General features: G+C 42.0%; 1 protein-coding gene across 1 annotated transcript in view; it reads left to right on the forward strand.

The window, feature by feature from the left end:
* SLIT3 (slit guidance ligand 3) overlaps window positions 1-15,046 on the forward strand; it is a 515,694-nt gene that overhangs the window by 316,201 nt on the left and 184,447 nt on the right. Inside the window, exons 8-10 of the mRNA XM_026061340.1 lie at window positions 1,159-1,171; window positions 5,064-5,135; window positions 9,895-10,058. Of these exons, the coding sequence (XP_025917125.1) occupies window positions 1,159-1,171; window positions 5,064-5,135; window positions 9,895-10,058 (249 nt within the window). The remainder of the gene's footprint in view (window positions 1-1,158; window positions 1,172-5,063; window positions 5,136-9,894; window positions 10,059-15,046) is intronic.

Consider the following 15,046-nt stretch of genomic DNA (forward strand, 5'->3'; position numbering starts at 1 on the left):
CCTCCGGTGGGTGTGGGTGTCTATGGGCCTGAACGCCTCTTTGCAGCTGCGAATTTTGCAAATGTTGCAACATCCCATCGTCGGCTGAATGCGACACAAGCAGCCTGGTGCGCACCAAAAACCTGAACGGGCAACGCTGCAGACCTCTGGTAACTACGGTAGATGCTTATTAAGGCTTGGGAAAAAGTGTTAATCAAAAATCTAATCTATCATATAATTTCTCAATTTGATTAGCTGTTTGTGCTAATCAGCTGCAGAAGTGGAATGTGAAAGACAAGCAGCCTCTGTTACATTCAGAAACCAGAGTGTCTTCAGGTCTGGCCTCGCAGGGCCTATTTTCCATTTTCCCTTTTGTTTTTATCYGTTCAGATTGTAAGTAAACGAGAATATCACTGTGGATGTTGTACTGATATATTTTATATATATATATATAWAAAATATATAAAATACAGCTAGTATTATATGCACCTTATGAATATGTCTTGCATTTAGAAATACAGCTATTTGTATAGCATTTTTTTCCTTTTACCAATGATAACATAGGATACCATAACTTTTTTAACCTGGGATATATCAGATATTATTTAATTACTGTCATCAAACAATCAGTTATTTGTGCAGCAGTAGAACAGACCTTCCTATATATTTTCCCATTTAAAATGTGCCTGGAAAACATTAACTATTACTGTTTTATGTTGTATTTATTGAAGAACTTAAATAATCAATATTTTAGATAATTCTGTTATGTTATTTAACTTTTCCTGACATCATTGGCAGATCCTTTTGGTTCATGTCTAGTACTTACCTGGATCAGAGCGGGTAGGTGTATTGCAGTAAAAGTATTATTATTCCGGATGAATAAGCCACTAGTTATTCTGGYATTCATTACATGCTCTTAATTTTCATTAGTTTAATTTCAAGTAAGAGAAACAAAATCTCTGTGTACTCAGTAAAAGAATTGTCAGGGTTTGACTATTGATCTGACAGCCTGGGATTTCTYTTCTCYGAGTTAGTCCAAGGAATATGAAGATATGCTTAGATTTCATAAGTTTTTCAAATATGATACTTGTACTATTAGTAAGGTTCAAAATTTAAATCCTTTCCCTTTTTTTTCCAAAGTATCTTCCACAAAACTTCTGTGATTTCTTCTAGCATTAGGAGTAGAAATTTTGTTTGATTCTCATCTTGTCCTGGACACCTCTATTCCTGTTCAGGAGGATGGAGAAAGGAGTATAAAATAATGCACAAATGTTATAAAAAACATGCCCGTCATTTCTGCAGGCTGATGATTTTAACGTGAGCACATTTAATGTAGAATTAACAACTCTTTGTCAGTGAACTGCAGTGGTGTACAAGAATTTGGAGCATGTCAGAAGAGAATATAAATGCACCTGCATGCAATCGCACGTGCACAAGAAGTTTGAGGAAGGAGGCAGGTAACTTTTCAAATTGTGGCAGGATTGCAGAGYTAACATTCCTTCTTCTACAAAACAAAACAAAACTGGTTAGTCGTTAATAAATCAGTTTTATTCTTCGCATGGAAGGCAGCAGCTCCTTGTGTGCCTCTAACCAGTTTGGGCTACTGGCAGAGAAGTGAGGTTGTCGAGCGGTTCCTCCGGGGTTGTAAATCGAGGAGAGTCCGCACCAGCGGCGGATGTGCCACCTGTACGCTTGCTAATCCCACGTTATGCGTCTTCCAAGTAGTCCCTGGAGGATCCTGAGCACGGCTGCAGTGCGCTTCTGCTTAGCTTGCAAGATCTGTCAAAGGTCGCCTCCCAGGGTGGGAGGTTTGCTGGCATAAATAATATTGTCTATAAGCGCAGTTTGCTGATTCAGCGTCTCGGATGTGAATAGTTTGCAGGGTGAGGACTTCTAAATGAGAGGACGGAGCATTTTCAAGGCACATGGGTGTGCTGGACTCTGGAAGAGATGGGAGGCTGGGGAGAACCTGGCAGAATACTAGTTTCCCCATGTGATTGTGGAGGTGTCCGGGGATTCTGGAAGTCTTCTGTTTCTCATCGCTTCTGGATGCTTGTGCACCTTTTTCCATGCACTTGAGTCTTAGCCGGATAGAAATGAGAATGGCACCTTGACGCAGCTAACAGACAACTGGAGCAGAATTTATTTTTTCCCGTCGCGTGTTAAATACACTAGTGTAATGTGCGTTTCTCCCTGTCAGGACTCATGCTCGTAAAAATCCTCGCTGGGAAGGCTTCATGTGCGTGACAAAGCTTTGCAAGTGCCTTAGAGCCCTGCTCTGTCTGCCTGCACCGTCCCTGTGCGAATGCCAAAGGCTCCCGCTGCGCCAGGGCTGCGTCCTTGGCGGCGGCGGCGGCGGCAGCACAGCAGGGTTAAACTCCTTCGGCTGCAGCCTGGCTGTAATGCAGACAGTTCGCTGTCGATTAGCGCCCTTTGCAGCCTTCAGCCTTCTTTGTCCTGAAATAATTGCTGTTATCATAGATGCCTTACTGCCTTCGTTATAGTTAACATTTAAATATCAATGAAATAATATATTAAGAAGTCATTTGTGCGGTGGCAGTCTGCTAGCGTTATCCCTGAAATTTGTGTATAAGGAGTTTATTAATTCAACCCCAACTTGGGATTCTTTGCAGGGGAGGCTGTATAAGTTGTTGACAAATTATGGGAAACCTTTGTTTATTGGGGGCAAACCTTGGCCCTTCTCATCTGCTGTTTTGTGAGTAGCAATACTGGGTGTGACTGGAATAATGCTTTGTCTATTAAACAGAAATATTTTCCGAAATCTAAAAATATATCTGAATTGCCGAATCAGACAGTGAACGCTGACCTTTCAGCGTCCGGATGAAGAATTGCACTGGGAGAGAGGGATACGGCCTGTGCCCGCAGTTACCATAGCTCGCTGTCACTTTCTATTCTGTCTGAATCCAATCCCTGTCCTTTGGAAATCAATAGAAAGTCTCCCTTGGATTCAAAGGCTTCTRTTGAATCCTGTAGTGCCCTGCGTGACCTATTTAGCCATCAGTTATGTATGTGATTTAATTCTTGTGAGCTGACTTTACATGYGGCTGTTATTTATCAATGAATTCCTACAATCATATGACTGGCTGCATAGTTCATTTTTATGGAATAGGCAACTGAGGCAGAGAAGGAATTATATTTTTATGTTTACAGAAGAAAAGTTGGTGCAATTAGAAATTCAATTTGAGTCCTGCTTGAACTTCTAAACATGCGTGCACAATCACAAATAGCAAATCAATATACATATTGAGGTGTGTGTGTGTTGGTGCATACATATATGCACCCTTATAAGAGGGTTTGTTCACTTTTTGCAATTCTGTTGTATGTGCTTGGATTTGGTTAACTGCCCACAAAAGACTTTTCCTGCATCGTTAGCTAAATTAGGAAATCAAGCAGTAATAATTGTATGAAAGAGCAGTTCATTTTACACCCTATAAGCTGGCACAGTGGGGCATTCGTGTTGTCACTATGACATTATTAGGGCTTCAAAGACGGAGCTTTTCAGCCCCGGAGAGGGATGCTGGTAGTCACCGGCTTCCCTTCCCAGGCAGCCTTTCCAGCGCTGCAGCCGCAGGCAGTAAGTCGGTGGCAATGGCCCGTACGGACTGTGGGGCACGGATTGCAAAATGAGGTGGCCAATACCCATAACAGCTTCCCTTCGGGTTTGCTTCAGAAGTTGACAGCATTTCCCTTTTCACTGTATCCAGTGAATTTGCGATATGCTGCATTTGAGGCTTTTCACATTGTGAAATTGAAAACATCAACCCAGAGCTTCACATATCTCTGCATTCCCAGTACTGAGCTGTGAGTTTCTTGTCCTATTTTTGACATGATCAAGTTTTCCAGAGGATCTGGAATTGATGCTGCACGTTACGCTACAGGCCATGATGCCCTAAGGCCTACWACCTTCGTCAGATGTCTGGTGCGTGACTGGTGCGACTTGTGGCTGCCACGGTCCGGCAGCGGAGAGCTCCCGCAGGTCCCGGCTCGGCCGGCAAACCCTGCCGCCTCCGACAGAGCTCGCTTCGTGTGCCGGTTCGGCAAGGGAAGGGTCACTTGCTGCGTGGGTGCAAAGCGCAGCTTGCTGACACGGGTCCATCAGTCCAAGCTGGCTCCAGCTTGGCTTAGCTTTAATCTGCTGGCGTCGTAGACGGYGGCCGCCTGCCGGGTCTGTTCCCGTGACAAGCCGGGCCGCTGCCTTTGCAGTGCGGGGCCCTCCGAGCGCGGCAGCCGTGCCCGGCTGCAGTGCTCTGCGTTTCCCCTGCCATCTTGGTAAACCTCATAGCTTCCAATTTGCTAGCGAGCCAGGGATATAATGAGGAGCTACATAAACGAGAGCAGCGCACGCACTTGATGATAATCCCGTCGGTTCATTTATCAAAAGAAGCGGTAAGGGGTCCCGACCAGCAGCTCAGATCATTTTCTCTTTAAGCTCTGCTCTGATAAAACAGTTGCAAACCTTACCCACCTTGGTCATGAAATGTTTTAGTATGGGCCGTTCCACTACCCGTGTATTTTTCACCAGAAAACCAAGCAAGCAGGACCCATCCATCCGTGCGTTTTCCAAAGGGCRATCTGAGCTGTCCGTCCGTGTAAGCCAGCTGTGTTAACAAGCCTGGGAGAGGCAACAGCTCCCTTTTTGTGTACGAGTGAACAGTTTGAGTCCAAGGCTTTCAAGTTGTGGTGGATGAGTTTGATGTTCCTCCAGTCAAGCTGCGACATTTTTTCAAGCAAAGCGGTAGGTTAGCCAATGAAGCCTGAATCAATTCCCTTAGCACATAAAAACTCATCTCCCATGCTTCTTGCTACTCAGAACAGGACATGGGAAATAGTAATCTTCCTCCATTTGTATGCAGTTATTGGTTATTTTGCCCTAAAAGTATCTATCTTGACATGTCACAAATTATTTTGGAGATATTTGTCAGCATGCATTATTGTTTGCAGCTGAGCAGATTTATTACCGAGAGCTGAAGCAGTTTGTTTCTGTAAATAGTGTTGGTGAAGAAATGTAAATAATTGATCAGTCTGTTATTCTCTTCTCTTTTTTTTTTTTCTCTTCCTAACAGTACTCTCAACAACAACAACATCACCCGCATTCCTGTTACCAGTTTCAATCACATGCCGAAGATCAGGACTCTGTAAGTAATATCTTTGAAAATAATAACAACAGTGTAAGCTAACTCTTTGAATATTTGGCTTTTTGTGAAGTTTTAGTTCAGTCTCTTGGCAATTTAAACTGTTTTGAGGAAGAAGATGACTAAACAAGCCCAGCCCTGAGGGCCAGGGCGGCGGGGGGCTGCCAGGGCAGCGGGGGCTCCCCGGGGCGGCTGGGCTCGACCCCCGGGGTGGCCTGGTGCCCCCGGCGCCACTGCAGCCGTTCATCTGGTTACCCAGCTATAGGTAAGATCCAGTTTTATCAAGATTTTGTTTTTACGAGGAACTGAAACTGGAACTTTTTTCCTGTAGGAAATTCTGTAAGGTCAAAATTTGTTTCAACTAAAATATTGCCAAAGTTGTAAAAACTGCTCGGATAGATCAGATTATTTAAGTTTTTAATACCCTATGTTTAAATCCCATTTTTCCTTTTGAAATTCAAAACAATTTCTGAAACAAGAAATTGTTTTGAAAGAAAAAGTCGAAGAGTGTCTTTTCACTTACTTTCCAAAACAAAACATCGCTAATTTTGACACATTTTCCATAAAAACTTCCCTTATGTCAAATCCATTTTTCTACAGCTGGATATTATTCCTTTGGAAAAGTTCTGCTCAGCCTTAGTAGAGCAAAAGACAAAGACATTGTAATTAGACTGTATACTTTTGTGTAATTTAGCCATAGCCCACCCAAAACATTTTCTTTAAATAAATTATTCCTTTAAATGCCTGTAGGGAATATACAGCTTCAGGAAAAGTTGTGTTTAAAGAAAGTGTCTTTGGTTTTACTCCAAAATATAAAACAAGCCAAGATGTGTTTACTCCTAAAAGCAAAGAAAGGGCAATTGTAATCAGGCTAAAAATTTTTCAGGCTACTCAAAAATAAAATGTGTCAGGGATGCTGCATGTGTATTCGTGCTTTATTCTAGGGAAGTTAACTGAAGAAAAATGGCTCTTGCTCTTGTCAATCTGTGTAAGATAACCTCTGATTTACATTTACTTTCTTCATTAAAGGATGACATTAACAGATGTTAGTGTAAGTAATTAAATGGAAAGTGGCTGTTTGTCTTTTAGAAGAGAATGGATGAAGACGATAGGGGTAGGGTTAAGGTTCCTGCAGTTTTGCCTCTCCTCCCTCTACCAGAGTGGTCCAGAAAGTTTGCCTGGCAGCTTCGGCTCGGTCTTGCCTGGTTCCAGAGCTCGGTGCCTTCTGCCATTTTCCTTTTAGTTTAATTTCGGAGATGGCTTTGTAGAGAGCTCCCTGGAGACTTACAGTGACTAATCCCCTCTGCTGTAATTAAGAAAGAAAAAAAAAAAAGGAAGGAAGTCATAAATAGGATTTATAAAGGGAAGCTTTTATATTGAATTCTGAGAGCCACGTTTTATAGAACATGAATGCTGACCCACTCTAAAAGGATTTGCTGGAAATTTAATTTAGGGTCTGTGGCTAAAAGGGCACCTTTACAAGCTGGCATTTGTATTCATTCACCTTATGTTCTCTAAAGGTACTTTCATCAATATCAAGTGGGATGTTTCAGTCTCCAAAGACTGCCAAATAACATGCAGTACCCTTCGAAGCAGTTCAATACAGAGATTAAAAAACTTACATAGGCAGGTGGAAATACAGTCAAATGGTTTAGTTTTCTGTGTTTCCCACCATCTGTTTCATCAGAGACATAAAAGTCAACAAAATAGCAATTAATATAAGGTAAACACAGGAAACAAATAGTATTTCTTAATTTTTTCTGCTGCTCCTTCTTGTTTAAAATTCTTCTTCTATCCCCAAGTCATCCCATCGCTTCTCCCAATTAATACTTTATTTATTATAGTTATTAGTTATTAATAAAGCAATGTTACATAGGTAGGAATTTATTCAATACTTTTTGAACATCATCTGTTCAGATTTTAGGATAATTCTGTTTTGGGTTTAGCCGAGGGTTTTTTGAAACAGGTAGTAACATTCTAGCAGCTAATGTGTGTCTGAGTACATGCAAAACTGATTTGCTTTTCTTCACCTATGTAAAATATTTGTATAAAGATATTTTTTGTTAGAAATATTCTAATACTTTCTCTAGTTTCCCAGCTTGACTTGATAACCTGTTTCTCCTGCGTTAATGATAAACTTTGCATGAGAGGGGAAAGCTGTGTGAGGCATAATGGTTGACTAAGATGTAATATTTAATCTCTTGGTTCTTGATTCAAATTCAGTCCAAGTGGATCAGGCCCGATATTCAATATGGTTTGGTGGCTATATAGTATTCTTTAAAAATAATAATCTGTTTGTCCACCTTCTCCATAAGCTTCTCACTTAGACATGTTTTTTAGAAGCTTTTCTAGAGGATGCCTAGAATGAACATTCCTGAAGCAGGGACCAGCCCTCGTTTGCAGCTCATCGAGGTCCGGTGCTGCGTGGGTAGTGTTTTTTTGGTGTGTGTCCCTCCGGGACACTGCTGAGCTCCCGGAGCACTTGGGGCTGCTTACGCTGCAGCACCCTGCGCGGTGAGAGTTCTGCAGATAAATGGCCTTTCCTTCGTGGGTCTCAAAACAGCCTGCTCATTTAAGAACAGAGAAGAAAAAATAAAGAACATATTCAACCTCAACATGACTCTTTGAAAAATAAATAAATAAATAAAAGGAGTGCTAGTAAGATTTGAAACACTAGAGGAATTCTTTAAAAAAAGCAACTCTTCCATGCTAGTGTTTTTTTATTTAACTGTCTTTTCTGTTGTTAAGTTTTATTGATCTTTTAGACTTGGTTGGAAGTGACAGGAATTAGCTTTTATTGATCTGCTTTCCTTGGCTTGAAATGGCTTTATTTATGTTAAAACCTGGCCCCCATACTTATTTGCTTAATAGTAGGTCTCCTGTTGTCTCTGCACTTGCGAGTGACTGCTGAGATAGACAATTGTATTATTTTTTTTTAAGATTTTTTATTTAAAGGTAAACTGAAAATGCACTGAATCACTTCAGTGCTTTTCATGTTCACAGCTGGTTGCCTGCTGTGGTAGGAAGGGACAATACTTTGAGGATTTGAATTCAGTGGATCCTTTATAAGGTAACGCAGCCTCGTTCTACTCTGGATGTTTCTGGCTAGGTGATACTTGTTCTCCTTTCTTTGTAAACATATTTATTTGTTCTTTCAGTCAACACAACATGTTTATCAAAATGTTCCAGAAAGATGAATGGTGCATAATAACAAAACATTTCACAGAAATCTAACTTACTGCACTGTCAATTAAATAGTGACGTAATCTCTAAAAACAGGTTCTTCTAGCCCATCCTTCTTCCGTCAGTCACATCTTCCGGCGTACCCAGGAGGCCGGTGTGTTGGGTCTCACAGGATAAACTCCCGGCTCCCGATTTGCGGCCCTTTTCCGTGCCTGTCAGCCCGGCGCCACTGCTGACCCGTGCGGCCGCTGCACCATCCGGAGGTCTCGCAGATAGACGTTTCAGTCCTTTGCTGGATGGACAAGGCTAAATCCTTTGCGCACCAATTGTGGGCTTTTTTTAATGTAATGCCTGTAATATTAGTGAATAATGCTTTGTCTACCCATTTCTGACGGGATTTTCAATCTGTTTTATCATTTCAGCTTTGCTATAACATACAAACCTATGACTCGTTGCAAGGAATGAAATAAATCATGTCCTGAGCTTTGTTTTGACCTGAAGTTTAGTAGCTATCAGAAATACTGGATTCACTCCCCAAATGCATCATCATTTTACAGATTTTATTTATTTATTTAATTATTTGAACATGCTAATGCTTATGGAAGTCTTCAGGGGCAGGCGTGAGCCGAGCAGGGAAGGGGAGCCGTGGGGCTGGATCTTCAGAGTCGTAGAAGGGCTGAGGCTGGTGGGGACCTCTGGAGATCATCTAGTCCAACCCCCCTGCTCAAGCAGGGTCACCTAGAGCACGTTGCCCAGGATTGTGTCCAGGCGGCTTTTGAGTGACTCCAAGGATGGAGCCGCCGCAACCTCTCTGGGCAACCTGCTCCAATGCTCAGTCACCCTCCCAGTAAAGCAGATTTTCCTTCTCTTCCCTCGCTGGCCACAGTCCCTGCGCGGCCCTGCGGCATGGTGCTGCTGGGGTCCTCTTGTTCATCAGGAGTTAAAAATTCCTGTTTATAACCTGAACACTTGCTTTAAATTGTCACAGTAAAAAGAGCATTGGTAAACTGGTAGAGGCAATGCAAGAATATACAAGGTATCAATAGCCTCTGTATTTTTTTAATTTAAAAAGGAGAGAGAAGAAAGAATTATCTGTTAGCTTGTTTATCAGCCTCGTTCTGTTATTTATATCAGTCATTCTTTGGATTCAATTAAAGCTATCACGTTCATGCATTTATTTCTGATAAAAAAAATCACAGGCAAAATGATACTTTGAGGCATCTTAAATTCTGCTTGTTCTTTTCTGCAGAATGGTCAACTCGTGATGGACCTGTAGGCAGGTGATCAGGGCTACAGATTATTTTTGATTAAAAGTAATTGTATTTCATTATGGTTATAGTCTCACTTAATTTTATCCTTCAAAGACATTCTAAATCATGATACTAATTTACATGTGTGTATTTGTTTGTATGTGATGTGGCAGCACAGACGATCACAACCTGACTCAGCTGGAACTGGTAACCTGCAGTGATCCCACTTGCACTGTAGAAAAGCAGCAGACAGGCTTGCGTGTGCGCTCTGGTCTGTGTCTTGTGTCGAAGCACCGCGTGTAACTTGAGGGCGGTTGTGTGTGTTGCAGGCGGCTTCACTCCAATTTCCTGCACTGCGACTGCCACCTGGCCTGGCTCTCCGACTGGCTGCGGCAGAGGCGCACCATCGGCCAGTTCACCTTCTGCCTGGCACCTGTCAGCCTCCGGGGTTTCCTTGTGGCCGAGGTTCAGAAAAAGGACTTTCTCTGCTCTGGTAATGATACCAATTCTTCATTTGCCTATCATCTAACACTTTTATGTTGAAATGCACAGGAAAACAGTGGATGGAAGATTATTATATTAGTTGTATTCTGTTGCAGTGCTGTTTTGGTTGCATCGTTGCTAAACTGTGTGATAGTATATCAAATTGTTATTTTTTTTCCAGCTTTATATGAATTGCTGTGTTTTGGTTAGTGGTTCTGTTCTTAAATGATTTTTTCTACTGTAGTATTGGCAAGGGTATCAACATAAGAAATCAGTGAAGTGGGGATAATTTGGTATTTCTCAAGGGAAGAGCTCTACAGCTGACTGAAATAAAAAGGAAAGGAAAAAGTAAATGCTCATCTGAATCTGTTGATAAAAGACCGGATTATGGACCCAGAGGTAAAGATTTTATCCCTGGGATTGAAGCAGGATTCTTAGTGAGCCACGGCATTTCACCCCTCTCTGTTTCCTCATTGATAAATGCGGCTGATGATATCAGCCCAACCCACAAACCTTGTATCTGTATATTGGGCCTATTCATCAAGTCTCCTGAACTGCACTTGGCTCTTTTGTGATTGAAATGCGTTTTCTTAAAAAAAAAAAAAAAAAAAAAAAAAAAAAAAAAATTTTAAAAATGGGAAAAAAAAAAAAGAAAAAAGAAAAGAAGAGGGCGCGGAGGGGAGGGAAAGGGGGGGGCGGAAAAAAAAAAAAAAAAAAAAAAAAAACAAGTAAAATTGGAAGAAGAGATCTCTGAATTTGGCTGAAAGAAAGAGATTTTGGAGAGCAGAGGCATGGCAATGTGTGGTAAAAAAAGAAGGGAAGGTATCAGACAAGTTTTTGCAGTACATATTGAATATGGTGGTTGTAGGGCTAAAAGGGAAAAAAGAGGGAAAAAAGTAAAAGGGAAGGGAGCTTGTTATGAAGTAGACATGAGTCCTAATCTTGATAGCCTGCGGGTCTTTGGATACTGTGTTCTTCATTTCATAGCTCTGGGCCTGGAAAGAGTTGAGCACCCTGCTAAAAAAAGGCAGCTGGACAGATACCCGTAAGTGTTACAACCACCCTTTGTACGTTATCCACAGCTACCGATGGTGTCCGCAGTTAGGCTAGCCAAGGACTTTGAGTTTAAAAGATAAGCCTAGCGCATGGAAGTAGTATGAAAGAGGGAAGAAAAAGGTATGGTCATGGTCACTTCTCTCATACAAGATGGCAACTGGGAACGCTGACCTRGATCAGACAGGACCTGAGCACGCAGGTCTACCAGGTGAAGACCCAGCAGCCGTAATAGCGCCAATACTGCGTCAGGGTCTGTAGAGGGTAGGTCCCTTCTGGTTTGTACAATAAGTCTTTCAGATTAATTCCCAGCAGACTAGCCACATGGAAAAAAAAAAATGTCCCTTAGCATATCACATAATAAGCCTGAAAGCCCTTAGAGTCATCTTAGAGTCTGAGTCAGAGAGGAGCAAATTTAGTTTGTGGGGAAGTTTTGTTGTACTTTAGTGCACTTTGCCTGACGTTACAGTAAAGCACCTACCAAAATAGCTGACTTGACCTAGCTACTTTTAAGGTATTTTTGTAAACACCTGAAGGGAGTAAAAGCAAGAATTAAGTAACAGGACTCTCAAGAATTTGTTAATCTCCTGTGTGCTTGCTTTTGTTCACTTGTCTGTTGCCTTCCCTGTGTCCACTCCCTAGGGCTGTGTCCTCTTGGTACGTGGGCTGGCCGTTGGAAATGCTCTAGGTGTGTTGGCGCTAGGAATGTTTTTAGGAATGCCTTTTTTCTGTAGTTTCAGATCATAAACAGTGTGACCATAAACAGTAGAGAAATGGTTGTACTTAAAGGATGAGGGTTTGGTCCCAAGCTTAGCTAAACCATGGATGTTAACTTTATTCCCAGTCCTGGAGGTGTGCGTGAAGTGCAATAGGCACATGAAAAACAAAGTCCTGCAGCAGTGATTTTTGTGGCATGATTTTCAAGAGTGCTGAGCGCCTGCAACTTCCATGCAGTTGGGGAGACTTGAGGATGGCCAGAACATCTGAAAAACTGCATTAAAATCTGAACCAAAAGAGAAGTTTAGGGATATAGCAGTCTAGGGAGAGAGAAGGATAAAAATAAATGGATAAATGAGTTAAGCTATTAGCGGAATCTCATTTTACCAAAGAAGAAACCACAGTATTTCTTCCTTATGAAATTAAAAGTTTCAGATGGGGCTCAGCTATTGGAATTTATGATAGAGTGAAGTGAAAGAAAAAAGGATTGTTTAAATCAGGAGAGGAAATAAGAATTGTCAAATGAGAAATGTCAAGTGGACAGTACTGATCCAAATGGAGCTTTCTGCATAGATCATGATTTCCAAAAGAGAAAAAGATGTTAGACAGTGTTGTTGGACCAAGAATGTATAGGAAGACATGGTCTTTTTTTTTTTCCCCCTCCCCTATAAGAGAACTATCAAGGTTGGCCTGCTTTTTATTAAAAAATAAAATGATAAAAATTAAGGAAAAAAGCTTCCAGTGAGACAGTCCATCAGCTGTATCCCTTATCTCACATTTGGAAAGTTAAATAAATATTCTGAAAAAGAAATGCATTTGAAGAGCTCATTTTAGGGGAAGATTTAGGAGAGAACCCCACTTTGTACCTGGTAGTTTCACAAAACCCTATATGGATAGGTACTTCAAAGAGGATATAAACCTTCCCAGCTCCTTACTGCAGTCTTTATTCCGATTTTACAGTGTAATTTGGTCATGTTTGACTATGAAGTCAGACTAGGACAGGAGGTGAGCAGTGAACTGAACTTGTCCCTCTGTAAAAGAATTTTATACCATTTAAGATTAAATGATCCACAGTAACTAGCCTCAAGCCAGCAGTGAAAGCTGCCTTTGCATCGTAGTTATGGAGTGCTGGAATACAACGTACTGAGCTACTCTATTTCAGTACAGGCTCAGAGTTTCAAGCACTTCTGTTTTTATGGAAGGGGGAATATCATCACAGGAAAAGAAAACTCTCAGCTTTTCCTACACAGTAAAAGGAGCTTTGTCAGAGCATTCCCATTCAAAGATTGTGCTGTTGCAAGCTTCAACCAGGAAGAGGAGAATGAAATGCAGAAGACAATTTGGGGAAAGAAGAAAAAGATACTTAAAAAAAAAAATGCTTTCTGGTTGTTTTAATCCCTATGCAAAAATGCATTTTTTTAATTTTACAACAAATGTTACTTATGAAGTAAATTTTAAATCCTATATACTGAGGAATAACATAAATTGGCAAAGACAAGGTAAAACACTGACAGATGCATACTATAACTGGAGCCCAAGTTGCTTAATTCCTTCTGGGGCACCACGCTACTGGTCCTGTAGAGTAATTGTTTAGAAACATTAGGTGCAAAAGCCCTCAAGACCCTGTTGCTGAAATCAGAATTATGTGTTGATATACTTATGTAAATTGAGAGTTCAGTCTGTCAGAAATGTTCAACACGCGCACGTAAATTATAAAAGTGCTAATTCAAATGGCACTTGTAGGCAAGTTGTAAGCAGTGGAAAAGCTATTCTAGATTTTACTTGTCCATGCCTTTGAGCATCTGGCTCAGGACTAGATAAACATGGAGGGTTAAATAACGTGCAGTTGCCTGGAGAAAGGTTTGCAAATAGGTCTGATCGGATCTGCGTTACTGAGAGGGCAGAGAAAGGTCATTAATGGGGACTGCAGAGGGTTGGAGGTGGGTAGCCCCTTGCCATTGGGGCATGCTGAGGTCCTGCTGGCTGTCCCGTCACCACCCCAAGCCTTCTGGCTGGCTTTTGAGGCAAGCTGTCCCTTCCTGGCAGGAGGTGTCTCCTCCAGAGTCGCCCCTGATGGAGCAGCCTTCCTGGAGCTCTGCCTTAAAGCCATCTGTTCCCCAAGAAACCTCCAGGCATGCTCCCTCCTCTGCACAGCTGAACTCGGGGAAGTGTTTTGTGGTACACTTCTCGCTTAGGACAGTCTACTGGAGAAGGGGTAGTGTGTGACAGCCGTAGGGTGCGTGCCCCAACTGATAAGCTCCAAATAGTATGATAAATTTCTGCTTTTCCTCTCCACCATAACCTTGCAATTCACTGCCACAACGCAGTAACAAGAGGAACGGTACACTAAGCAAAGACGTAATGTCAGATGAAATACTACCTTCACTGTGGTGCCTGGGAACTGTTTATTTTTATGTTACTTGAGCTTGCAGAGAAGCATCTGGGGGGGCTGGCTGATGCTTGGTAGCTGCTAGAGCCCTCCAGTCTTTGCCTGGATGAAAACCAGCTTCCTTGCCACGTTCAGGTGTTTCACTGATAAACTGTTTTTTTTCTCTCTCTCTCTCTTTCTGTCTGACTCTCCATCTCTTTCTTTCCCTCCCTCTCCCCTCAGGATAGTCTTTCTTCTCTTGTGTAAGTTTTACTGTGGCTCTTGGATTTTTCTTCTAAGTACTCTTTACTTATTGAAGCTGAGGTTGGTGAACATACTGATCAATTATGTCAYGTCGCGGAGCCTTGCCACCTGCGTTTGCAAACGGAGGCGGTGAGTTTATGAGGTTACCCAGTCAGCAGAGCAGGGCCTTCATCTTTTCAGTGCTCTGTGCAGGACCCACTGAGTGACCCCTTTTGAATTTTGTTACAGTGGTGAATTCTGAAAGTGCTGGTTTTCTTAAGTATATACATGAAAAAAATGACCTTCAGTGAAAATAAATATGCCTGTGAACTGAATGTCTAAGAATAAAACAAGCTGCTTCAAGAGCATCGTGTCTCATGCTGGCGATGAGTGGCATGCTCCAACCACAGCTGTCCCTGGCTAGATGCCGTCAGAACAGCTCCCTCGAATGTCATCATTTCTCAGTGGTTTCTTGTAAAAGAGACCATGTGGTAGGTGAGCAGGTGGAGACCTTTGGTGGGCTTCAGTGGATATGGGAAGGAAACCAATTTTTCTACCATACTGTTGCTGCCAGTTCTCGGGCAGTGTGTTGGGGCTTGGTGCTGACCCTGAAGGCC

This window comes from Apteryx rowi, unplaced genomic scaffold (genome assembly GCF_003343035.1).
Source record: "Apteryx rowi isolate R43461 unplaced genomic scaffold, aptRow1 scaffold_18, whole genome shotgun sequence".
Classification (NCBI taxonomy): Eukaryota; Metazoa; Chordata; class Aves; order Apterygiformes; family Apterygidae; genus Apteryx; species Apteryx rowi.